General features: G+C 42.3%; 1 protein-coding gene across 24 annotated transcripts in view; it reads right to left on the reverse strand.

The window, feature by feature from the left end:
* The window catches only part of LRCH3 (leucine rich repeats and calponin homology domain containing 3), a 516,524-nt gene that overhangs the window by 202,631 nt on the left and 297,169 nt on the right, over positions 1–16,724 (reverse strand). For 14 of the 24 annotated variants that reach the window (XM_085635769.1, XM_085635768.1, XM_085635767.1 and 11 more), the window contains exons 14-15: positions 7,406–7,453; positions 4,391–4,444 (exon numbers count right to left, since the gene is read on the reverse strand). In XM_085635769.1, coding sequence (XP_085491895.1) covers positions 4,391–4,444; positions 7,406–7,453 — 102 coding nt within the window. The remainder of the gene's footprint in view (positions 1–4,390; positions 4,445–7,405; positions 7,454–16,724) is intronic. The other 10 variants (XM_085635764.1, XM_085635771.1, XM_085635770.1 and 7 more) reach the window with 1 other exon arrangement.

Consider the following 16,724-nt stretch of genomic DNA (forward strand, 5'->3'; position numbering starts at 1 on the left):
AAAGTCCCACCGGGAGTAGTAATAAAATGGCAAACTCAATCACACCCTTTGCTGCATAAAGGTGTGGATGAAACGCACTATAGTCTTAAACAAGGGCTCTCATTTTAATAGTAACATTTAAATAGATTTGAAGAGTGGGCTCGGGTGGGGATGGGGTTTAACCTTCTGCTTACACTTGCCTCCAAAGCTGTACTCTGTATTTGGAAAAGTAAGTAGAAATTAAGAAAAATTAACACATCACGATTGGTGTGCACGGTATGCTACACTAGAGGCTGTGAGAACCTATTACCGAAAACCCCAGCTCAACAAATACCGGATTACAGCAATGGGATATTCTAAACTAAAGTCTAAGAAAAACTAAATAATAGTAACCTCTCAAAATTCTTACCAGCATCCTTCCAGTGCATTCTGAGGAACATCCTTTTCATCCCCTTTGTCTCCCCCTTGCATTTATGTATATGGACTTAGTCCATAATGCACTGAAGTTTTTAAAGTGTAAAATAGCTTAGGGTTGGTAAATTGTGCATCGCCATCTAGGTTGTCCTGTTAACTTTTACCCCAGCAATGTATAGCCCTAATTTGAACACATTTCTCTTTCCTTGACATTCTCTTTCTCTGTCATGTCTCGAGCTCAGGCCAGAGCACAAGAGGCTGTAAAACATTATAGGATATCTGAATTAACAATCCGAATCTACTGGTTACTGATGTTTAACTTCATTTCATTTCCTTTTTCACACCACAAAAAAACATGTGAATAAAAAAGAAAGAATGGAGAGCAGCCACTATAGTCGGCAGCTATTTATATTGACAGAGTTGTTTGAAAGCGCATATCTACACTGTCCGTACCAACACGAAGGAGCAAAGTGAACCAGAGCAAGAGATTCTGCAGCTGCCGCCTTTAGAACATTTCCCTCAGATTTGAGGGCATTCATGGAGGTAATGGTAAACAGTGGATTAGCATCCATCATTACATTGCTACTACAGGGTCAGGGAGTTGCAGCAGATACCATGATAGATGCCCATTTCTATACCTTAACCATATTGACGTTAAGCAGTGAATAACCAGTATGAATTTTCAAGAGGCGTTTTCTGTTTTGATAACAGCTTCCAATGAAACCTTCAGTTATTGCAGATGTCATGAAGATACCACAAAACCAAACCTTCAGACACCAGCAACAAGAAGAAATACCAAATTCTGACACTGTTTAAAGCAAGAAACTGTGCAAAAAGTCTAGAAATTGAATAAGTAATGTGTGTTGGTTCATGGAACTTAAAGCTGTATGAAACCAAGGACATGAAATTACAACATAATGCCAGACAAGCAAATCCATGCAGTGTCAGCTCGTAATACACTAACATTGACGGATTAAAGGGAATCTACTATGCTGTGCAACAAATAGCATAAAACATGAATTTCATTATTGGGATTACAAATTCCAGAAAAGATGCTTCCTGAAAGCAGGTCTGAGAAGCTGGGCTATTCGAACACACAATGCATGCACTCGCTCATTGACTGACATAGTAGTTTAGTCTTTTCTCCCTCAGCTGATGGATGTGGTTTCTTTGAAATGAAAACTGGGAACAAGGAAAGAAATGTGGTTAGAGATAAAAACCACAGATGCCTGTTAGCAATTAGGAAGATGAAAATTCTAGACATTCACTGCCTAACTACGGAATGCTTCGCATGCACACTTAGTACAACAGGCTGAGGTATAGACAAAGATTTAAAGTGAGTTTCTGAAGACGGATGTGCCTATAGGGGCCTTGGAAAGCAGAAAAGTTCTCAAACAAATTTATTGTGCTAAGGCCAGGGAGCATGTGGCACTAACAAGACCTTAGGAGGGTTACAAATGTGATTTAGAATAATAAGTACAAAAATGTGCATATTTGCTTAGCTCCTGACATATCAGAGTTTGCCCCAGTAAGTACAAGGTATTTTTTTTCTACCAAGCATAACTGTACTGGTCAGACCTGACAGCTTCTGGTGTTGTTTTCCACAAAACATTTTGCCTTCTCCTCTCCTGTTCGCTGAAATACGCTTTTGTTGGCTTTAGGAATATGTGCACTTTCCCTCGGCTAACCAGTGCTAAAATGTTTGTGCTCACTCCTTATAATAGGGTTAACACCTAACTGGCACATTTAATTTACTTTTAAGTCTCTAGTGAAATAGGACTACATGTGCCCAGGGTCTTTAAAGTACTCCAAAGGTTAGTTGGCTGACCACCTGCTCTGAGCTAGTGACAACAAAATCCAGATACATCCCTGCGTCTGCCAAGCTGACCTGCTGCAACTGGACCTGCCTGAGCCCTGTCGGCCTCTACTACAGTGAATGCCTGATCCCCAAAAGGTGCCTCCTCAGGTCCTGGACCTCTGGCTGGCATCAGAGTGCACTCCTCTGCAAAGAAAAGTGAATTCCTGAAGTGCTGGACTCTTCACAACCTCGAACAGGACTTTTTGTGCCGACACACTGCCACTCATGACGACTGCCAAGACAAAGCTCCGGTGAACTCGACTCTACGCTACAGTGACCGCCAGTGACAACAGCACACGCAAGATCTGCACTTTGCGCTACAGCAACGACAGCATGCGGTGACCACCAACTCTACGCTTAAGCAACCACTGTTCGTGGCGCCCCCATGGATCTTCGCACTACAGCAAGAAACATCCACAATGCCAGGCCAGCTCTTTGCACTACCAGTGCCGACCATCTGAGACACTCTCCTCGTGGCCTCCTCCTCTGCGAAGTGGACACATTGCGCCAGATTCTGAGGTGGTCACTTTTTCAGCAGGACTAACTTGGTTCCTGTATCCAGCCCATACTCCATCGAGGTCGGCCTAAACTTGTGACTTCCCCCAATCTAGGTCAGTGGGATTATCAAGAGTGGTGCATTGTGCTTTTAGGCATTATCTTTACCTGAAAGTTTAAAACTGAATCTCTTTAGTTTTACCAATTGGATTTCTGTTTTGGTGTCGAATTATTTATTTAAATTTTGTCTATTGTTAAAACTGGTCTGGAATGTTTCTAGTGTGTTTTCACTTTATTCCCGTTTGTGTGCTACATAAATACTTTACACATTGCCTATTAGTTTAGCCGGATTGTTTTTGAGTCAAGCTCCCAGAAGGTAAACACAGGTTAATTTAGTGATTTTGTGGTTCACCCCGACAGGGATTGTGGTTGTTGCTTGAGAAGGGATCACATCACCCTTGACAAAAAAAAAAAAAAGATTCTTGCAGTACTCATTTGACAGACTGAGATCGCCCTGAGTGAACCCCTGAATGAGACACCTCCAAGATACTAGAAGAACACATCTTATCACAGCTGAGCCACTTTGGTTTTACATAATAAACCACATAAAGAACACTCCTCTGGTGCAATATTTTATTTAAAGTTTGTGAACTTAGTAGTCAAATTTGAAATGTAACTTTTTACCAGTCATTAGACTGTAAAATCTTTCCCAAGAAAGATAAAAAATATTTACAGAAGGTAAATTGCATTAGAAAGAACAAAGAGGAGGAGTGCAGGTTTATGTAGGATGAGCCCATGGGTGTAACAATGAAAGCTGCCGCTTGGCTTCATGTAACGTTTGTGAAACTGGTGCTCATACCTCCAACAGGATTTCAGTCGCGGCCACTTCAAGCAATCATCCTTCTGAATAGGGCGTGAAGTTTCTATAATGCCGTGAATACTGCCCATTGAAGGGTTTACTTTATACATTCAATCAAACTAGGAAAGCTGATATGCAGCATGTGTGGGCCTCCTTTAACTTAGTAAGAGACAGTCACTCTACCTACAGAGCAGCTCTCTCATCCTGAAATCCACAGACTGCCAAAAAGGCATAATTAGACAGGCAACTCCAATGAAGTATCATGAATGGGAAGGCAATTTAACCATATTCCTCACTACCTGCATACAGAAGTGTAGGTATGGAATGTTCGAAGTTAAAATGTGTGAGCCAGAAGTACGCTAGCAAAGGCACGGTAAATCTGAAAAATGTCATACAATCACTGAGGTACCCTTTTACATCTCAGATTTCTGCAGCTACATAAAGATGATTCTTGCTATAAAAACACACACAAATAGGTGCTTACTTGTGTTCTATTTGGTTTGTCTTATGAACTATTTACACACTACAAACCACTTCAGGACTTCCACTGAACTGCATGTTGGCCTTGGTTCTCCGTTAGATAACCCACTATTCCAGAGGTGGCTTATCCACATGCATAGTATTATTTGGTATCTAAATAACATCAAAATGTTTTTTTTCCTCAAAAATATTCATGGTTTATGCTATTATGATTGCATTTCAACTTTCATTTGACAGTCGCGCCAGATCTGCATTCTTGATCGTGCCGGGTAGTAATACAGGCTACAGCGTGCAAGTGCTCTTACCACTAACAAGGCACTGTCATCAGTGTGCTGGCATCGCCTGGATGGAAAGGGACACTTGGTTGAGGAGGGAGGGAAGAAAGATGAAGCAATGTCAGAAAAAAACAGACAATGGAACTACATGGCAAACACAGACAACAGATCATGCCCTGACAGATAGCAACAACACATTGATGACAAAGAAGATAGCAAAATGGCATTGGGAAAAGAAGGCAGGAGTGTATAAAAAATGACGCACATAGTACCCAAGAAAATACTCTGTACTTACTTTATGTTTTAGTTACAACACATGAGATTTTAAAATGACTTTTAGACACAGCAGTGTGAACAAATACCTTGAAAGGACTAACTGGCTATGAGAATTGAGCAGTTTTCAAAAGTAAGCTTACTTTGACAAATTAATGTTGCTGTGATTTCGAGAGCTAGAAAGCTAATGAATTTTAAGCAAGTCTAGGGAATCTAAATCTAGTCCACATAACACGCACCAAACTCAAATTATAGTAATTGGTCAGATTTAAAAATGAATACAAGGGCAGTGCCAGCCTATCCATTGCATCCCCAAAAGCCCTGGGCATAAGGTTAATTAACTATAGCATAGGGCTGATCTATGCAACACCGTCTGGAATGCATTTCCTATAAGGAGGTTGATCAGTGAAGATTGTCCACTTATAATGTAAAGATCACTTTTACCCATCACCACTGCCATATATCCTGCGAAAGCAGTTGTTTGATCACAATTTCCAAGATAATCTAGGGATAGTGGAAACATATCTATTTCGGCAAAAAGAGCCTCGGAATAAGATAAAATATTTTATGTTGTTTAAGTGTCTAGCCTAATTGCTAGAGCGGTCGACCTGAAAGCTGGGTAACCGGGTACGAGTCTCGGCAGGGACACTCAACATCTTGTGATTCTGGGCAAATCACGTAATCTCCCCGTGCCTAACAAAATGAATGTTCCCATCTGTAACGCAACTGGTGCTCATGTAAAGCACTCTGAAACATTTGCGTCGAGTTTGCGCTATATAAAACTCCCCCAAAAAATACAGATCCCCATCATTATGCATTATTTCTTAAAAGGTATGGCAGATAAAGAGGGCTTTCTCAGAATGACAGGAAAGACTCTAGAGTGAGTTTCAAAAGATAGCAATGACTCTCACATTGAAATCTTAACCGAAGTGTGCAGAAGGCATGGCATGCCTGGTCCAGCTGTAGGAAACGCTGAATGACCGTTCACTAGGACAGAAGATGAATTAGTTGGCTACATAGACTCAAATGATAATTGGGTAGGAGACTATGCCCGAAAGTTTTCTCACTGTGCAGTTAGCAACAATGGATGCTACAAATTGCAGTCGCTTGGCATAACATTCAATAAAAGCTTTGAAACCCTCAGAAGTTTCTTTAATATTGGTGCCACATATCCTCAACGAGTACATACTGGGCAAAAGCTCCATATAACTTAGGCTTATAGATAGATGCAAGCCAACTATTCCTTCCAGGATAAGCCGGTGCACACAGCAAGACAAAGTAAGAATGTAAGATTTCAAGATTAACTCATGAGGGAGTCAATCTTAAAATCCTGCCTTACTGAATGAATGAGTCTGAGCATTACAGAAATCACGATAAAGAGAAGATTATGGCCTTGGACCCTATTTTTATTGAAACAAGTCAGTTTAACATTTGTCCTGTATTTAATCACATACCGTTCTATTAGAACGTCAACATTTGGATCCACATGACCTTCTTGATGTAGCCCATGAAAGAAGTAGTTACTTTAATTCATGCAGAAGGAGGGGTGAGAAAGCACAGATGGGAGCTGTATAAGGGAATTATTTATTCTGTAAACTGGCAAAATGGACAAAAAACTGCTGCTAGCTATTTCCTAAACCTTCTGTGATCAGAAGGAAAGCAACCAGACCTCCTCCTTTACTCGTACCGTTACAAAACAAAAACAGATGGGTTGACAAATTATTTTCTTCGGAATAGACATCGGCTTAAACTTGGTAAACACAACTCTTATATGGAAGTTGGCTTTTGCAGTAGATAAGTGAAATTCAGGCTTTTGTCCGGTAAAGCTTACGCATTTTTTAAGGACTAGGCGACAGTAATGTTCACAATAATGTACACACCCTTTTCGCCCATGGGTCCTGTTATACTTTTAAATGACCTTTTATCGTATCCAGGATTTGTATAGTAGACAGGCACCTGCTTCCTTCTAAAACAGGAGTTTAAGAGGTTGCTTACCTCCCCTGAGCTGCGAAAATGCACTGCACTACACGGCTCAAACGTCCAGCGACACATGGTCAGTATAAAAAAATGAGCACGTTAGTGAAATAAGAATTTGGTTGAAGCTTGGTCATTAAAGAGCCATCTGCGGTCAGGAGTAGCACCTTTGTATTGATGCTGCAGAGACTAATACAAGATCTCATCCAGTTCAAAAGATTGGTCAATCAAAGATGTATTGACTTGACACCCACAAACAAAACATCCTAAAACAAAGAGTGAAGGTAACTGATGAGACACAAAGGAGTGCACGTGTTTTAACATACCACATTTCAAACCAAGACTAGGAATGAAATCACTCAGCAAACACAAACTATGTGAGAAAATTGACAGTAGACTTGACAGAAAAACTATCCAACAGACAACAACAATTAAGGTGTAATTATAGAGCAGAAGTATGAAAATGAAACCGATAAGGCGGTATGCATTAGGAGCATCAAGAAACACACAGCACTCGTATATATGATGCTATGTTTTCCGAACTGCCAACCTGTTAAAGGTTATTCGTATCCTATGTGCCTTCTTGTCTGGTAAGATCTTTTAAGATGCGGCATTATCTTTGGCAAAATGTGCTGTTCAAGAGTAACACAAACAACCTAAAGCAATCATAATTTTTCCTCAAATTCTTTTTTTCTGTTCTAAGTAGGACGTTCTACAAACCAAGGTAGGGACATAAAAGGAAATGACCCCTGGGAGTGGCCTAGGATCAAGTCACCTTTTGGGTCAATTCTCTCTTACCTCGCTGTCCAGGGGACTCTGCTTCTGAGGGCTTACTGTGGCCTTGTGCTGCAGAACAGAAACACAACATTACATGGATGTCAAACCACTATAATTTATTTTGCGTAATACTCCGATCATACTTTCCAGGTGGTAATATTTACATCAAAGTTAAGTCACAGCAGAATGTACTTGCTGGAATGTAAAAACATTTGCCATGTTGATCGTAATTAACAAAGTACTTACCTACCGTAACACTCTTTCTGGTCAAAAGTCGAACTGTAGATTCCTCACCCGTACAATATCCCCAAGTTCTAGACTAAATCCATAAGATTTTTTCAGTAAAGCACCTGTGCCCTGGAAGGTGGCACTGTGCGCCTCCACCCTGCCCTGGAAGGTGGCGCAATGCGCCTCCACCCTGCCCTGGAAGTGATAGCGAGGGCCACATATAACTGCGCTGACGACAGTTTCTTTCTTGACACTATCCATGCTGTCAGACACTGACCTGAAAAGCCAATTAATCATACCAGTGTGCAGATCTCGAATTTGGGATAATTTCAGATGGAAGAGCGCCAATTCCACAGAGCAAGGGAAAAAGAACACTGACTAATCCGCAGTTAGCTAGAGTAGCCACCAGAAAGAGCATTACCAAAGGTAATCATTTTGTTCTTTTGAAAGAAATTTCTAACCGCAGATTTCTCAGCTTTAGAACAGATACCAAGCTAGTTCCTTTCCCAGTGGTGTGTCTGGAATGACTCAGAACGGAAGGTCCTGCAGGGCCTAATGGCTAAAATGTCCTAACCGTGTGACCTGTTTGCCAAGCAATAATGCTTCGTGAACATGGGCATGGATGTCCAAGTCGCAGCATTACAAGTATTCAGGAGAGGCACTCTGCCTGCCAGCGCTGTGGAAGCAGCCTTGGCCATGAATAACTGAGCCCTCACCCTCCTGATGGATGCTCTGTGGCCAATGCCTAGCTGATCTTTATGCAGAGGACTATCCAACTGGATAGAGTCGCCGTCTACTCCACCTTGACTTTCTTTGCCCCAAAGAACCCCACACAAACCTGATCATCCACCAGGGGCGGCTGGTGCATAGGGGCGAATGGGGCGTTGCCCCACCAGCCTCCGGACGGACGAGGATCGGGGTCGGAGCGGAGGAAGACAAGACACTAAGACAGACACCTTGAAACAGTGTTAGCACTGCAGTGCAGCCCAGCCTTGTTGTACAAACACACACACACCCTGCGCATGACGTGTGGTGGACGTTCGTTCGATTTCAATATCGCCCAAGTCACGCATGTGCAGAGTGTGTCTGTGAGGCAGTGGTGAGGGCAAGCAGGCGCTACCTGAAGCAGCTGGTTTTCCAGGACTTCGGTCGGATTTTCGGCTCGCCCTGATCTGACGTAGTCACGTAGCTCAGCTCAGAGAACATTCTTCTAGTTCTAAGATCCCGCCTCCTCCCCTGACTGGCTGACGTTGATACAGAGTCACCCTATGGCCACGGGCACCAGCCACTCGCGAAGGCGCCAAAGCGGCGGCGGACCCCGGCACAGGAAGGAACACATAGCAGATGCGGCGCGGACCCGGCGGTCAGGTAAGTCAAGTGTCCCCGTTTTTTTTATTAACTGTATTTTTAACCCCACCCTGCCCCCGCGACTCCCCCCTGCCTCACGCGACCCCCCCTGCACATATTGCGAGCCTCGATTGGTGAAATCGTGAGAACCGTAAAAACACACTGCGCCAAATATAGCACTCAAACGCTTTAATAATTGAGAGGAACGATTCACTATGGCATGTTCGAGATGAAAACAAGACTGAGTATAACAAGCAGATAAGATAACGTGGCTGCAAAAAAAACAACAACCATTCATTCAACTCATGCATGGAGACGAGACGGCTTTGTATAGGGCGCCGGGCGATGCATTATTATCTCAGAGTCAGAGATCTGAGTGACTGACCCCAGAGAGATGTGAGGAACAGCCACGAACGAGTGCAGGCGGAAAGGTCAGCGCCGCGGTAATGAGTGAATATTAATAATGATGGCTCCCATCCCTGACCCTGAGTGATGTTCCGGAATTTCCGGTCATCATTATAACTGTGTTCGGTCTTCTTGTTATGGCTGCCTTGACAGTGCGGTCGGGTTCAGTCAGAGCTGAAGACTTACGACTTGTAGCAGCACATCCACATACTGCCCGCTCTTTCATATACCGCAGCACTACCAATATGCTCAGTCAGTCATCACAAACACAGCACTGATGGCTTCTCTCAAACTGTGCAGCTTAGCACTGTCATGCCTTGATCATACCTGTCCGCCATATCCATCAAACCTCCGATGAGTGGGAAACTGCCTTTACTAGGCGTCTCCGCTTCTATCTGCTTCTACTTCAATTCAAGCACTTTCTGAAAGGTGTCGGTATATTAGAATGTCAGCGGATTGTATGGGAGACACTGACACATGTAGCTCCATTTGAAAGTTATCTCGACTCATAGGCCAATATTTTATTGGGCTCGAAAATCCTTTATTAGGCGCCAACAGGTGCTTGCACTTGAATCGGGATTTACAAGAAAAGCGAAAGTACAAAACGTTTTCTAAAGCAGAAATGTATCAAAATAATGCCTGGTGAAAACTGTACAAGGAAACGCCACACCAATGCAAGACAACCTCTGTTGTGCTCTATGGCTTGTGGTATTGAAGCTATAACTTCAGAGTTTGTAAACGTTTCTTTAAACTTTGCTGGTAATATGTCAATCTCTTTGTGGTCGTGCGAGAGACCCAATATTTCTGTGTTGCCCGTCTTCAGGAAATTAGAAGGAATTAAATGACTTCCCTCACAAAAGTGTCGTCTGCTCTGACTCTGGCACTTAGCACGCGAGCCCTCCATCGCATGGAAACCACGCTAACACCACCACGTTGTCTGTAACCAACAGCGTGCCATTGCGCTCTATTTGAGGAAGATTCCTTATAGACCAACAATAAGCTATGTTTTCATCAGCACAGTTCTCCTTTGCAATATTCTATGTGTGCCCCCCGAAATTTGAATGTCTGAGGGTTCATGGACAAACATGGTGATGGAGTGAGAAAAGAGACTACAAAACTTGACAGGGTATAATTAAATTAGTAATTTGTAAGTTTTGTAGTCTCTTTTGGACGGCTCAGCTTAGTATCTAGATAGTATCTAAATATAAACTGAAATAAATGCATTCTCGGCTGCATGGTAGTTTGGTCTGGGGGCCCAGAGTCTGGTGCAGTTGCTGCTATGTCTGTGTCTGTACTCAGAAATGCATTGTATCTCGAAGTCTGTTATGAAGCTCTGTGGTTATACTGAATAAGCAGATACCTATGTTATATGACATCTCTTTATTAATGTAATAACTGTACTTTCACAATTGCTTTATTTGACCTCCCTGCTTTCTCAAATTTGCTTGAAAATACACCATTTGTCCACTCTTTTTTTCAAAATTTTCTTGGGGTGGAATCCCCCCAAACCCCCCTTAGGTTGTTCCGGCTCACTACGCTCGCTCACTACGGTGCAGTATGAGAATGATTTTACGCCCACTGCTTTCAAATGTCACCAGCCGCCACTGTCATACACCCGATGGTCTTTGGTACTACTGATGTAAAAGCTTAACTTGCTGTGGGGTCAAAACAATGGAGTCTCTCCTTCTCTTGTGGGTGGCGGGTGAAGCAAAGAACATTGGAAGTACGATGGACTGTCCAACATGAAAAGAACTCAAATTTTTTGGTAGAAACACTGCTCTACTCCTCAGCATCAGTTTGCCCGAAAAGAAGGTGGTCTAGGGTGTTGTATTGTGTGTGCCCGCACATTGTCATCCGTCACCACCAGGATAGCAGTTTTGTTCAACTATTTCTGGAGGAGCCAAGCTAGCATTATGCCAGACATATCTCCTTCGCTATAGAGTCTCTGTCGGTATGATTTAGAAGAGTATTAATCACATATGCATGTTATGTAAATTGCCCAGTAATCTAATGTATTTAATTAAGATTTTACTTCTAAGCTGACTTCCGTATCCAACTCTTTTGCTTATAGCAACCCCTCTAAATGAAATGAAAATTCAATTTATAAAGCGCTCTACATCCCTGGGGTGTCTGGGCGTTGTAGCTCTGGGAAACTGATCACAGCCTTAGCGGAAAACTTGGAGATGAGAAAGGAACAGAGGTCCAACTGTTAAAAAGTCATCTTTTATTGTGTTTCCAGAAAGAATTGTTGAATTCTGAAGCTCAGCAGTACAGGCGATAAACCCCTGCCCCCGCCCCCCCTCACCCCCTAAGCATTATTTTCAGATCTTCCCACACAAAATCCCTTGATTGTGTCGTCCCTCCATTGATATCAAAGTAGCTTTTGCATATTTTTTATTTTGAAGTCTTGCAGATAACATTCACCATGTAAGGATACAGGATCTACATCAGCCCTGAATTGATAGTAAATGTTAACAAAGCAGTATTCAAATACAGCAACGGATATTAAAAACAAACTGAAACCAGACAGACAAAAGTTCATCATTAAGATCCAAAGTACAGCCAATCCAGCAGTGGGGCCCAAAGTTCCCTCCGCGAAGGCACCGACTGTCAGGTTTTCATAGCTCGTCTCATGATGTTAATGGAAGTCACATGAATGTGGCGGACGGTACGAGCGTGTGAATCTGTTAGGAGATGCCAATACTAGAGAACCGCAGTTACAGGTAAGTAACTTTCTTCTTCAGCTTTGTATCTTTCTTAGATTCTCATTGTTAAACTATGATTCCCAATGCAGTAGATTATAATAAACACTGGCAGAAATAAGACTCACCTTAATGAAAAAGGTTGTGCAGCACAGTTTGCCTAACTGCAGCTTTGGCAGAAGCTGTGGGTAGAAGACCAAGTCGCTGCTTTGCCTATGTCTAGTAAGGGCCCTCCTACGAAGAGTACAGGTGTGCTAGCCATGCCTCTTCATGAATGTGCCTCTACACTGTGCCTGAGAGGGCGCCCAGATTAGGCACAACAGGATATATATGTAATGATCCAAATTGCTATGCCCGATTTTGACAAAGGGCATCCTTTGTTAGACTATCCATAGGAAACAAGTAGGTGATGAAGCTTGCAAAATTATCTCTGATATATCAGCACATAATTTTATAAATGTTTAAGGTCCAAAGAATGAGGAGATATTTCTGCAGTCGTAGATGGTTCACGAAAAAGAGATGCTAAATGAATTTGATCATTGGGATGGAACAAAGTTGCTACCTAGGGCATTAATCTAGAATTCACAGGCAGAATGACTGAGTCAAATATTAGAAAGGGTGATTTTATACAAAGTGCTTGTATTTGCTGATGTACATAGTCAACATGGCTAATAAGTAGGTAGTCTTCCAGAATTGCATCCAACGAGATGCTTTATGTATAGGCCCAAATGGTTATTTGTTAAGGTCTCCTGGCATGTCTTCAGTTCCCACATGGGTGGATTCTTTGTTAGGTGAGGGAAGGTGCGAAAAAGACCTCTCCTAAATTCCTTAGCCTCCATTTCCGAGATCAAGGATGGGCGGGTGGTTCTCCGAGGTGTCTGGATATAGAGGACAGATATATTTTAATCCAACAATAGCTCAAGCTGGACTCAGTATCTCATACGGATGCATTAAAAGAGGGTTAATATTTCAAGTTAATGCTCAGAGGCAAAACTTTTCCATTTGAAATTAAAGTTATTACAGTGTTTCTCTAACTACCTGTAGGATCTTTTTACAATTTTCTGGAATCTTTAGGGAACAGGATTCTAGGTCTCAAGCAGTCATGTGCATAGCAAGGGCATTGAGTTGTAAGATGAGACCTTAATTTCGGGAGAGACGGTACCAGTCTGGTTTAAACTGGATGAGTGACTATTGACCGTTCCCACAGATCTGTTAACCAAAATTGGCCTACACTGGCATGGTTAATTTCAGCATACATGGTTCTTTTTCCACTTTGAGAACTTTTGGGACACGGCGGGGGAAAAGCGTACGTAAAATGTACCTGACCAATGAATTGAAAATGCTTACCACAGAGATTAGGCATACCATCACCTGCTTGCTTAACTTTGACATCTGAGGTTCTCTGGGGCAGCGAAGAAATACAGAGGAGGGGTGTCTGATCTGCAACGCCAGATGTCTTGAATCCAGTTCACATTCATGACAGTCTACGTGTTTTCTGCTGAACACATCTGCTACTGGGGGTCTGTAATCCTGATGCATGTTCCGCTGTCAAACTGATTTTGTGACAGAACCCTGGGCCAAATTAGTTCTACTCCTTGTGACAGCTTGTTTGATTTCATCCCTCCTCATTTCCATATATAACAGAGGTCTAATATTGTCTGTCCATATCTTGTTATCCTTGGTGCAATATCCTCCGCAAATGCCTTCATGGCCAGCTGGACAGCCCATAGTTCTCGTATGTTTGTGTCCAGTTTTTGCGAAGTCCAGAGGCTGCTTGTGGACAGTTTTTTTTATGCACTTCTTAGCCTTTCAAGGAGATGTCTTTTGTTAGATGTAACTGCAGTTGTACTTCGTAAAGACCTTGCCCATCATGTATATTTTCTTCGCTCATCCACCAGGGCACGGCGTGTTACATTTGAATGCAGTTTTCCTATAGACCGGAGACTGGCTTCCACTGCATTTCTAGGTGTTCTTGCAGGGGTCTCATTCTCAGTTGACAATTTTGGATCAAAGGAATGAGAGAGCGCATCATTCCCAGTAACCTTTTGTATTTTCAGAATTTTACTCGAGTTGATGTCTTAGAACAATTTATCACCTTGCTCCACGTTTCAGGAATGGATAAGCCTTCGGATTATCTGTTCAGATGTTTGCCCCTAAAAAGAAGATGAGCTGTGCTGGAGCAAGCAGAGATTTTCGTTTGCTGAGGGTCAGGTCAAATTCTTTCAACAAAGATAGTTTCTGATTAAATGCTTCTGATGTTTGACGTGGTGATGGAGATTTCATGAGACAGTCGTCGAGATATGGCATACCCCCACTCTTTAACGAAAATGTGCAGCTACTGGATAGAGGCAATTTGTAAATACTCTGGGTGCTGACTGAGGCCAAAAAGTAGTGCTTTAAAAATATAGTGATACCCATTCACCATAAACTGTGGGTACTATCAGTGTCGTCAATGTATTGGTAGGGGCAGTAGGCATCATCTAGATTAATTGATGGCAACTAGTCTTCCTGATGGATTGGAGGGCATCCAACAATTAATTCATCCTGAAAGTTTGTTTGTTCAAAAACGTATATTCAGTGCTCTCAAGACTAGAATGGGTTAGCACTCTCCAATATTAATTCATATTAGAAAAAATCTAGAATAACATCCCAGCTGTTTCTCAGATTTCAGCATCAGCTCAATGGCCACTTTCCCCAAAGTCTTTATACATTTCTTCTCTTAGCTCCTCCAGATGCAGATGATGGTCCCTTCTCAGTGTTGGCAAACATTCTATGATGTGTCCATGCAGTATCATATTTATCACCCAGTGATCTTGTGTAATTTTCTGCCAGTCTGATAGTCTTGCCTATACGTTTAACAATTTGGCTTTGAAATTAAAATGGGGGCACAGAGTTTAGGGGAGGGGTGCACTTCCCAGAAGGTCAGGTAAGTCGGCTCATAGCTTTTGGAGTTTCATAGGCGCCTGGGTTGTCTTCCTCTTAAGGTTGTTGCCTATGTTCGGGGGCAGGCTATTTTTGGGGATACCCCTTCTGCCTGAAGGGGTGAATACTACTTGAAGATCCTGCTAGAACTGTACTTCGTTGGCTGTGCAGTTGTCTCCTATATTAGGAGAAGGCTTGTCGCCTTTATAGCACCTTTAAAGTTTGCCTTGCCAATGCCCGTTTTATGACCTGTAAGGCATCATCCATGTGGTGTTTGCCAAACAAAGGGTTACAGTTGAACGGTATGCCTAAAACACTCAAATGGACCGCCTGGTGAAATGCTTAGCAGCCAGCAACATCTCAAGATGGCTGTTAATGCCCCCTGTTGTATCCTGGAGATAGGCACATCCAGCTATACATCTATATGGGTGGATGAAGTTGATTCCACTTCCTTTAAAATATTCCTTGCCTCATATCCTGACAGTCGTCCATGAGCATGTCAATATAAGGGGCAATGCAATTCTGCAACTGCCAATCATAACAAGACAAGATGGTGCTAGCGTTTGCTGTTTTGACGGCCATTGCTGCAAACTCCCTAGCTTTCTATCCAATGGTATATAACCTCTTGCCTTTATGGTTTATGTGGACAACACATGGAGAGAGACTTTATGCTGTGGCTAACATCCCAAAGTTAGTTTTATCATTGTTAGATAGACACACTAGGGGTGTTTCAAAGGCTTTGCATTTCTTCTCCAGTCTTGAAATCAGAGTGCAGCCTGTAGCTGGGCAGCACAGATGTACTCAACCATCAGGATAGCTTTAATGGAATGCTTACTCCACCCTCCCCCCAAATTGAAAATAAAGGATTTTTTTGAGCGAAGAAGCCATAGGCAAGTAACATTTTTGTGCCACGCTCTCAACTAATATGTGGAAAATGTAGATGTCACTAAGGGAAATCTATGGGGGCTGGTCTTGGCTGGGTTGTTCAGCTAGAACATAATCACCCCAGGCAGGATATTCTTAGTCATCATCGAGTACATCAGTCTCGTTTGTCTAAATTGTCACAATCATCATCATCATATGGTGGTGTGTCTTCATCCAAATTTCATCTGCGTAATCCATCGAGACGATTCGTAAGCTCTTATGAAGGAGGGAGGAATGGAGAGATGTGCATCCCTTGAGTTTCTGTCATTTAAAGCAGAAGAGGAGTCAAATATGACAAAATGAGCCTGTGGAAGGGGAGCCGGAGGTGCTGCATTTAACCTGCTGTAGACATCCTCTATGGACTTTTCCAAGAAGTTTAAAAATGTCCACGGTTACTTGAACTGTGAATTTGTTGCCACTCTTATATCTGAGGAAAATCCACAACACAATAGTTCTTACAAGCCATGTGTCTTTTGAGCCGCCGGCTACGTAGTGGATATGTGGGTCACGAAGACCCTCTTCTTGTGAAGCAGTTTCATGCAGTATTTCTTCTGCGATGCTGTCTCAACTACAATTAATACATAAAAGGCATAGCTGCAATACTGCTTAAACCAACTTATTATTAAAAAGTCTCCAACACAGGATGATTTATCACTCAAATAGAAGCTTTAAATTTTGAAAAGCCAATCATTTTTATTGAAACATCAGCTTTCAAGTTCTTAAGATACACACATTCTTGTCTCGATCACACATGTTTCAATTTAGTTAGACATATATTCATTCATCCAGCCACAAGCTTCTAATTTAGTATG

Source organism: Triturus cristatus, chromosome 11 (genome assembly GCF_964204655.1).
Source record: "Triturus cristatus chromosome 11, aTriCri1.1, whole genome shotgun sequence".
Taxonomy (NCBI): Eukaryota; Metazoa; Chordata; class Amphibia; order Caudata; family Salamandridae; genus Triturus; species Triturus cristatus.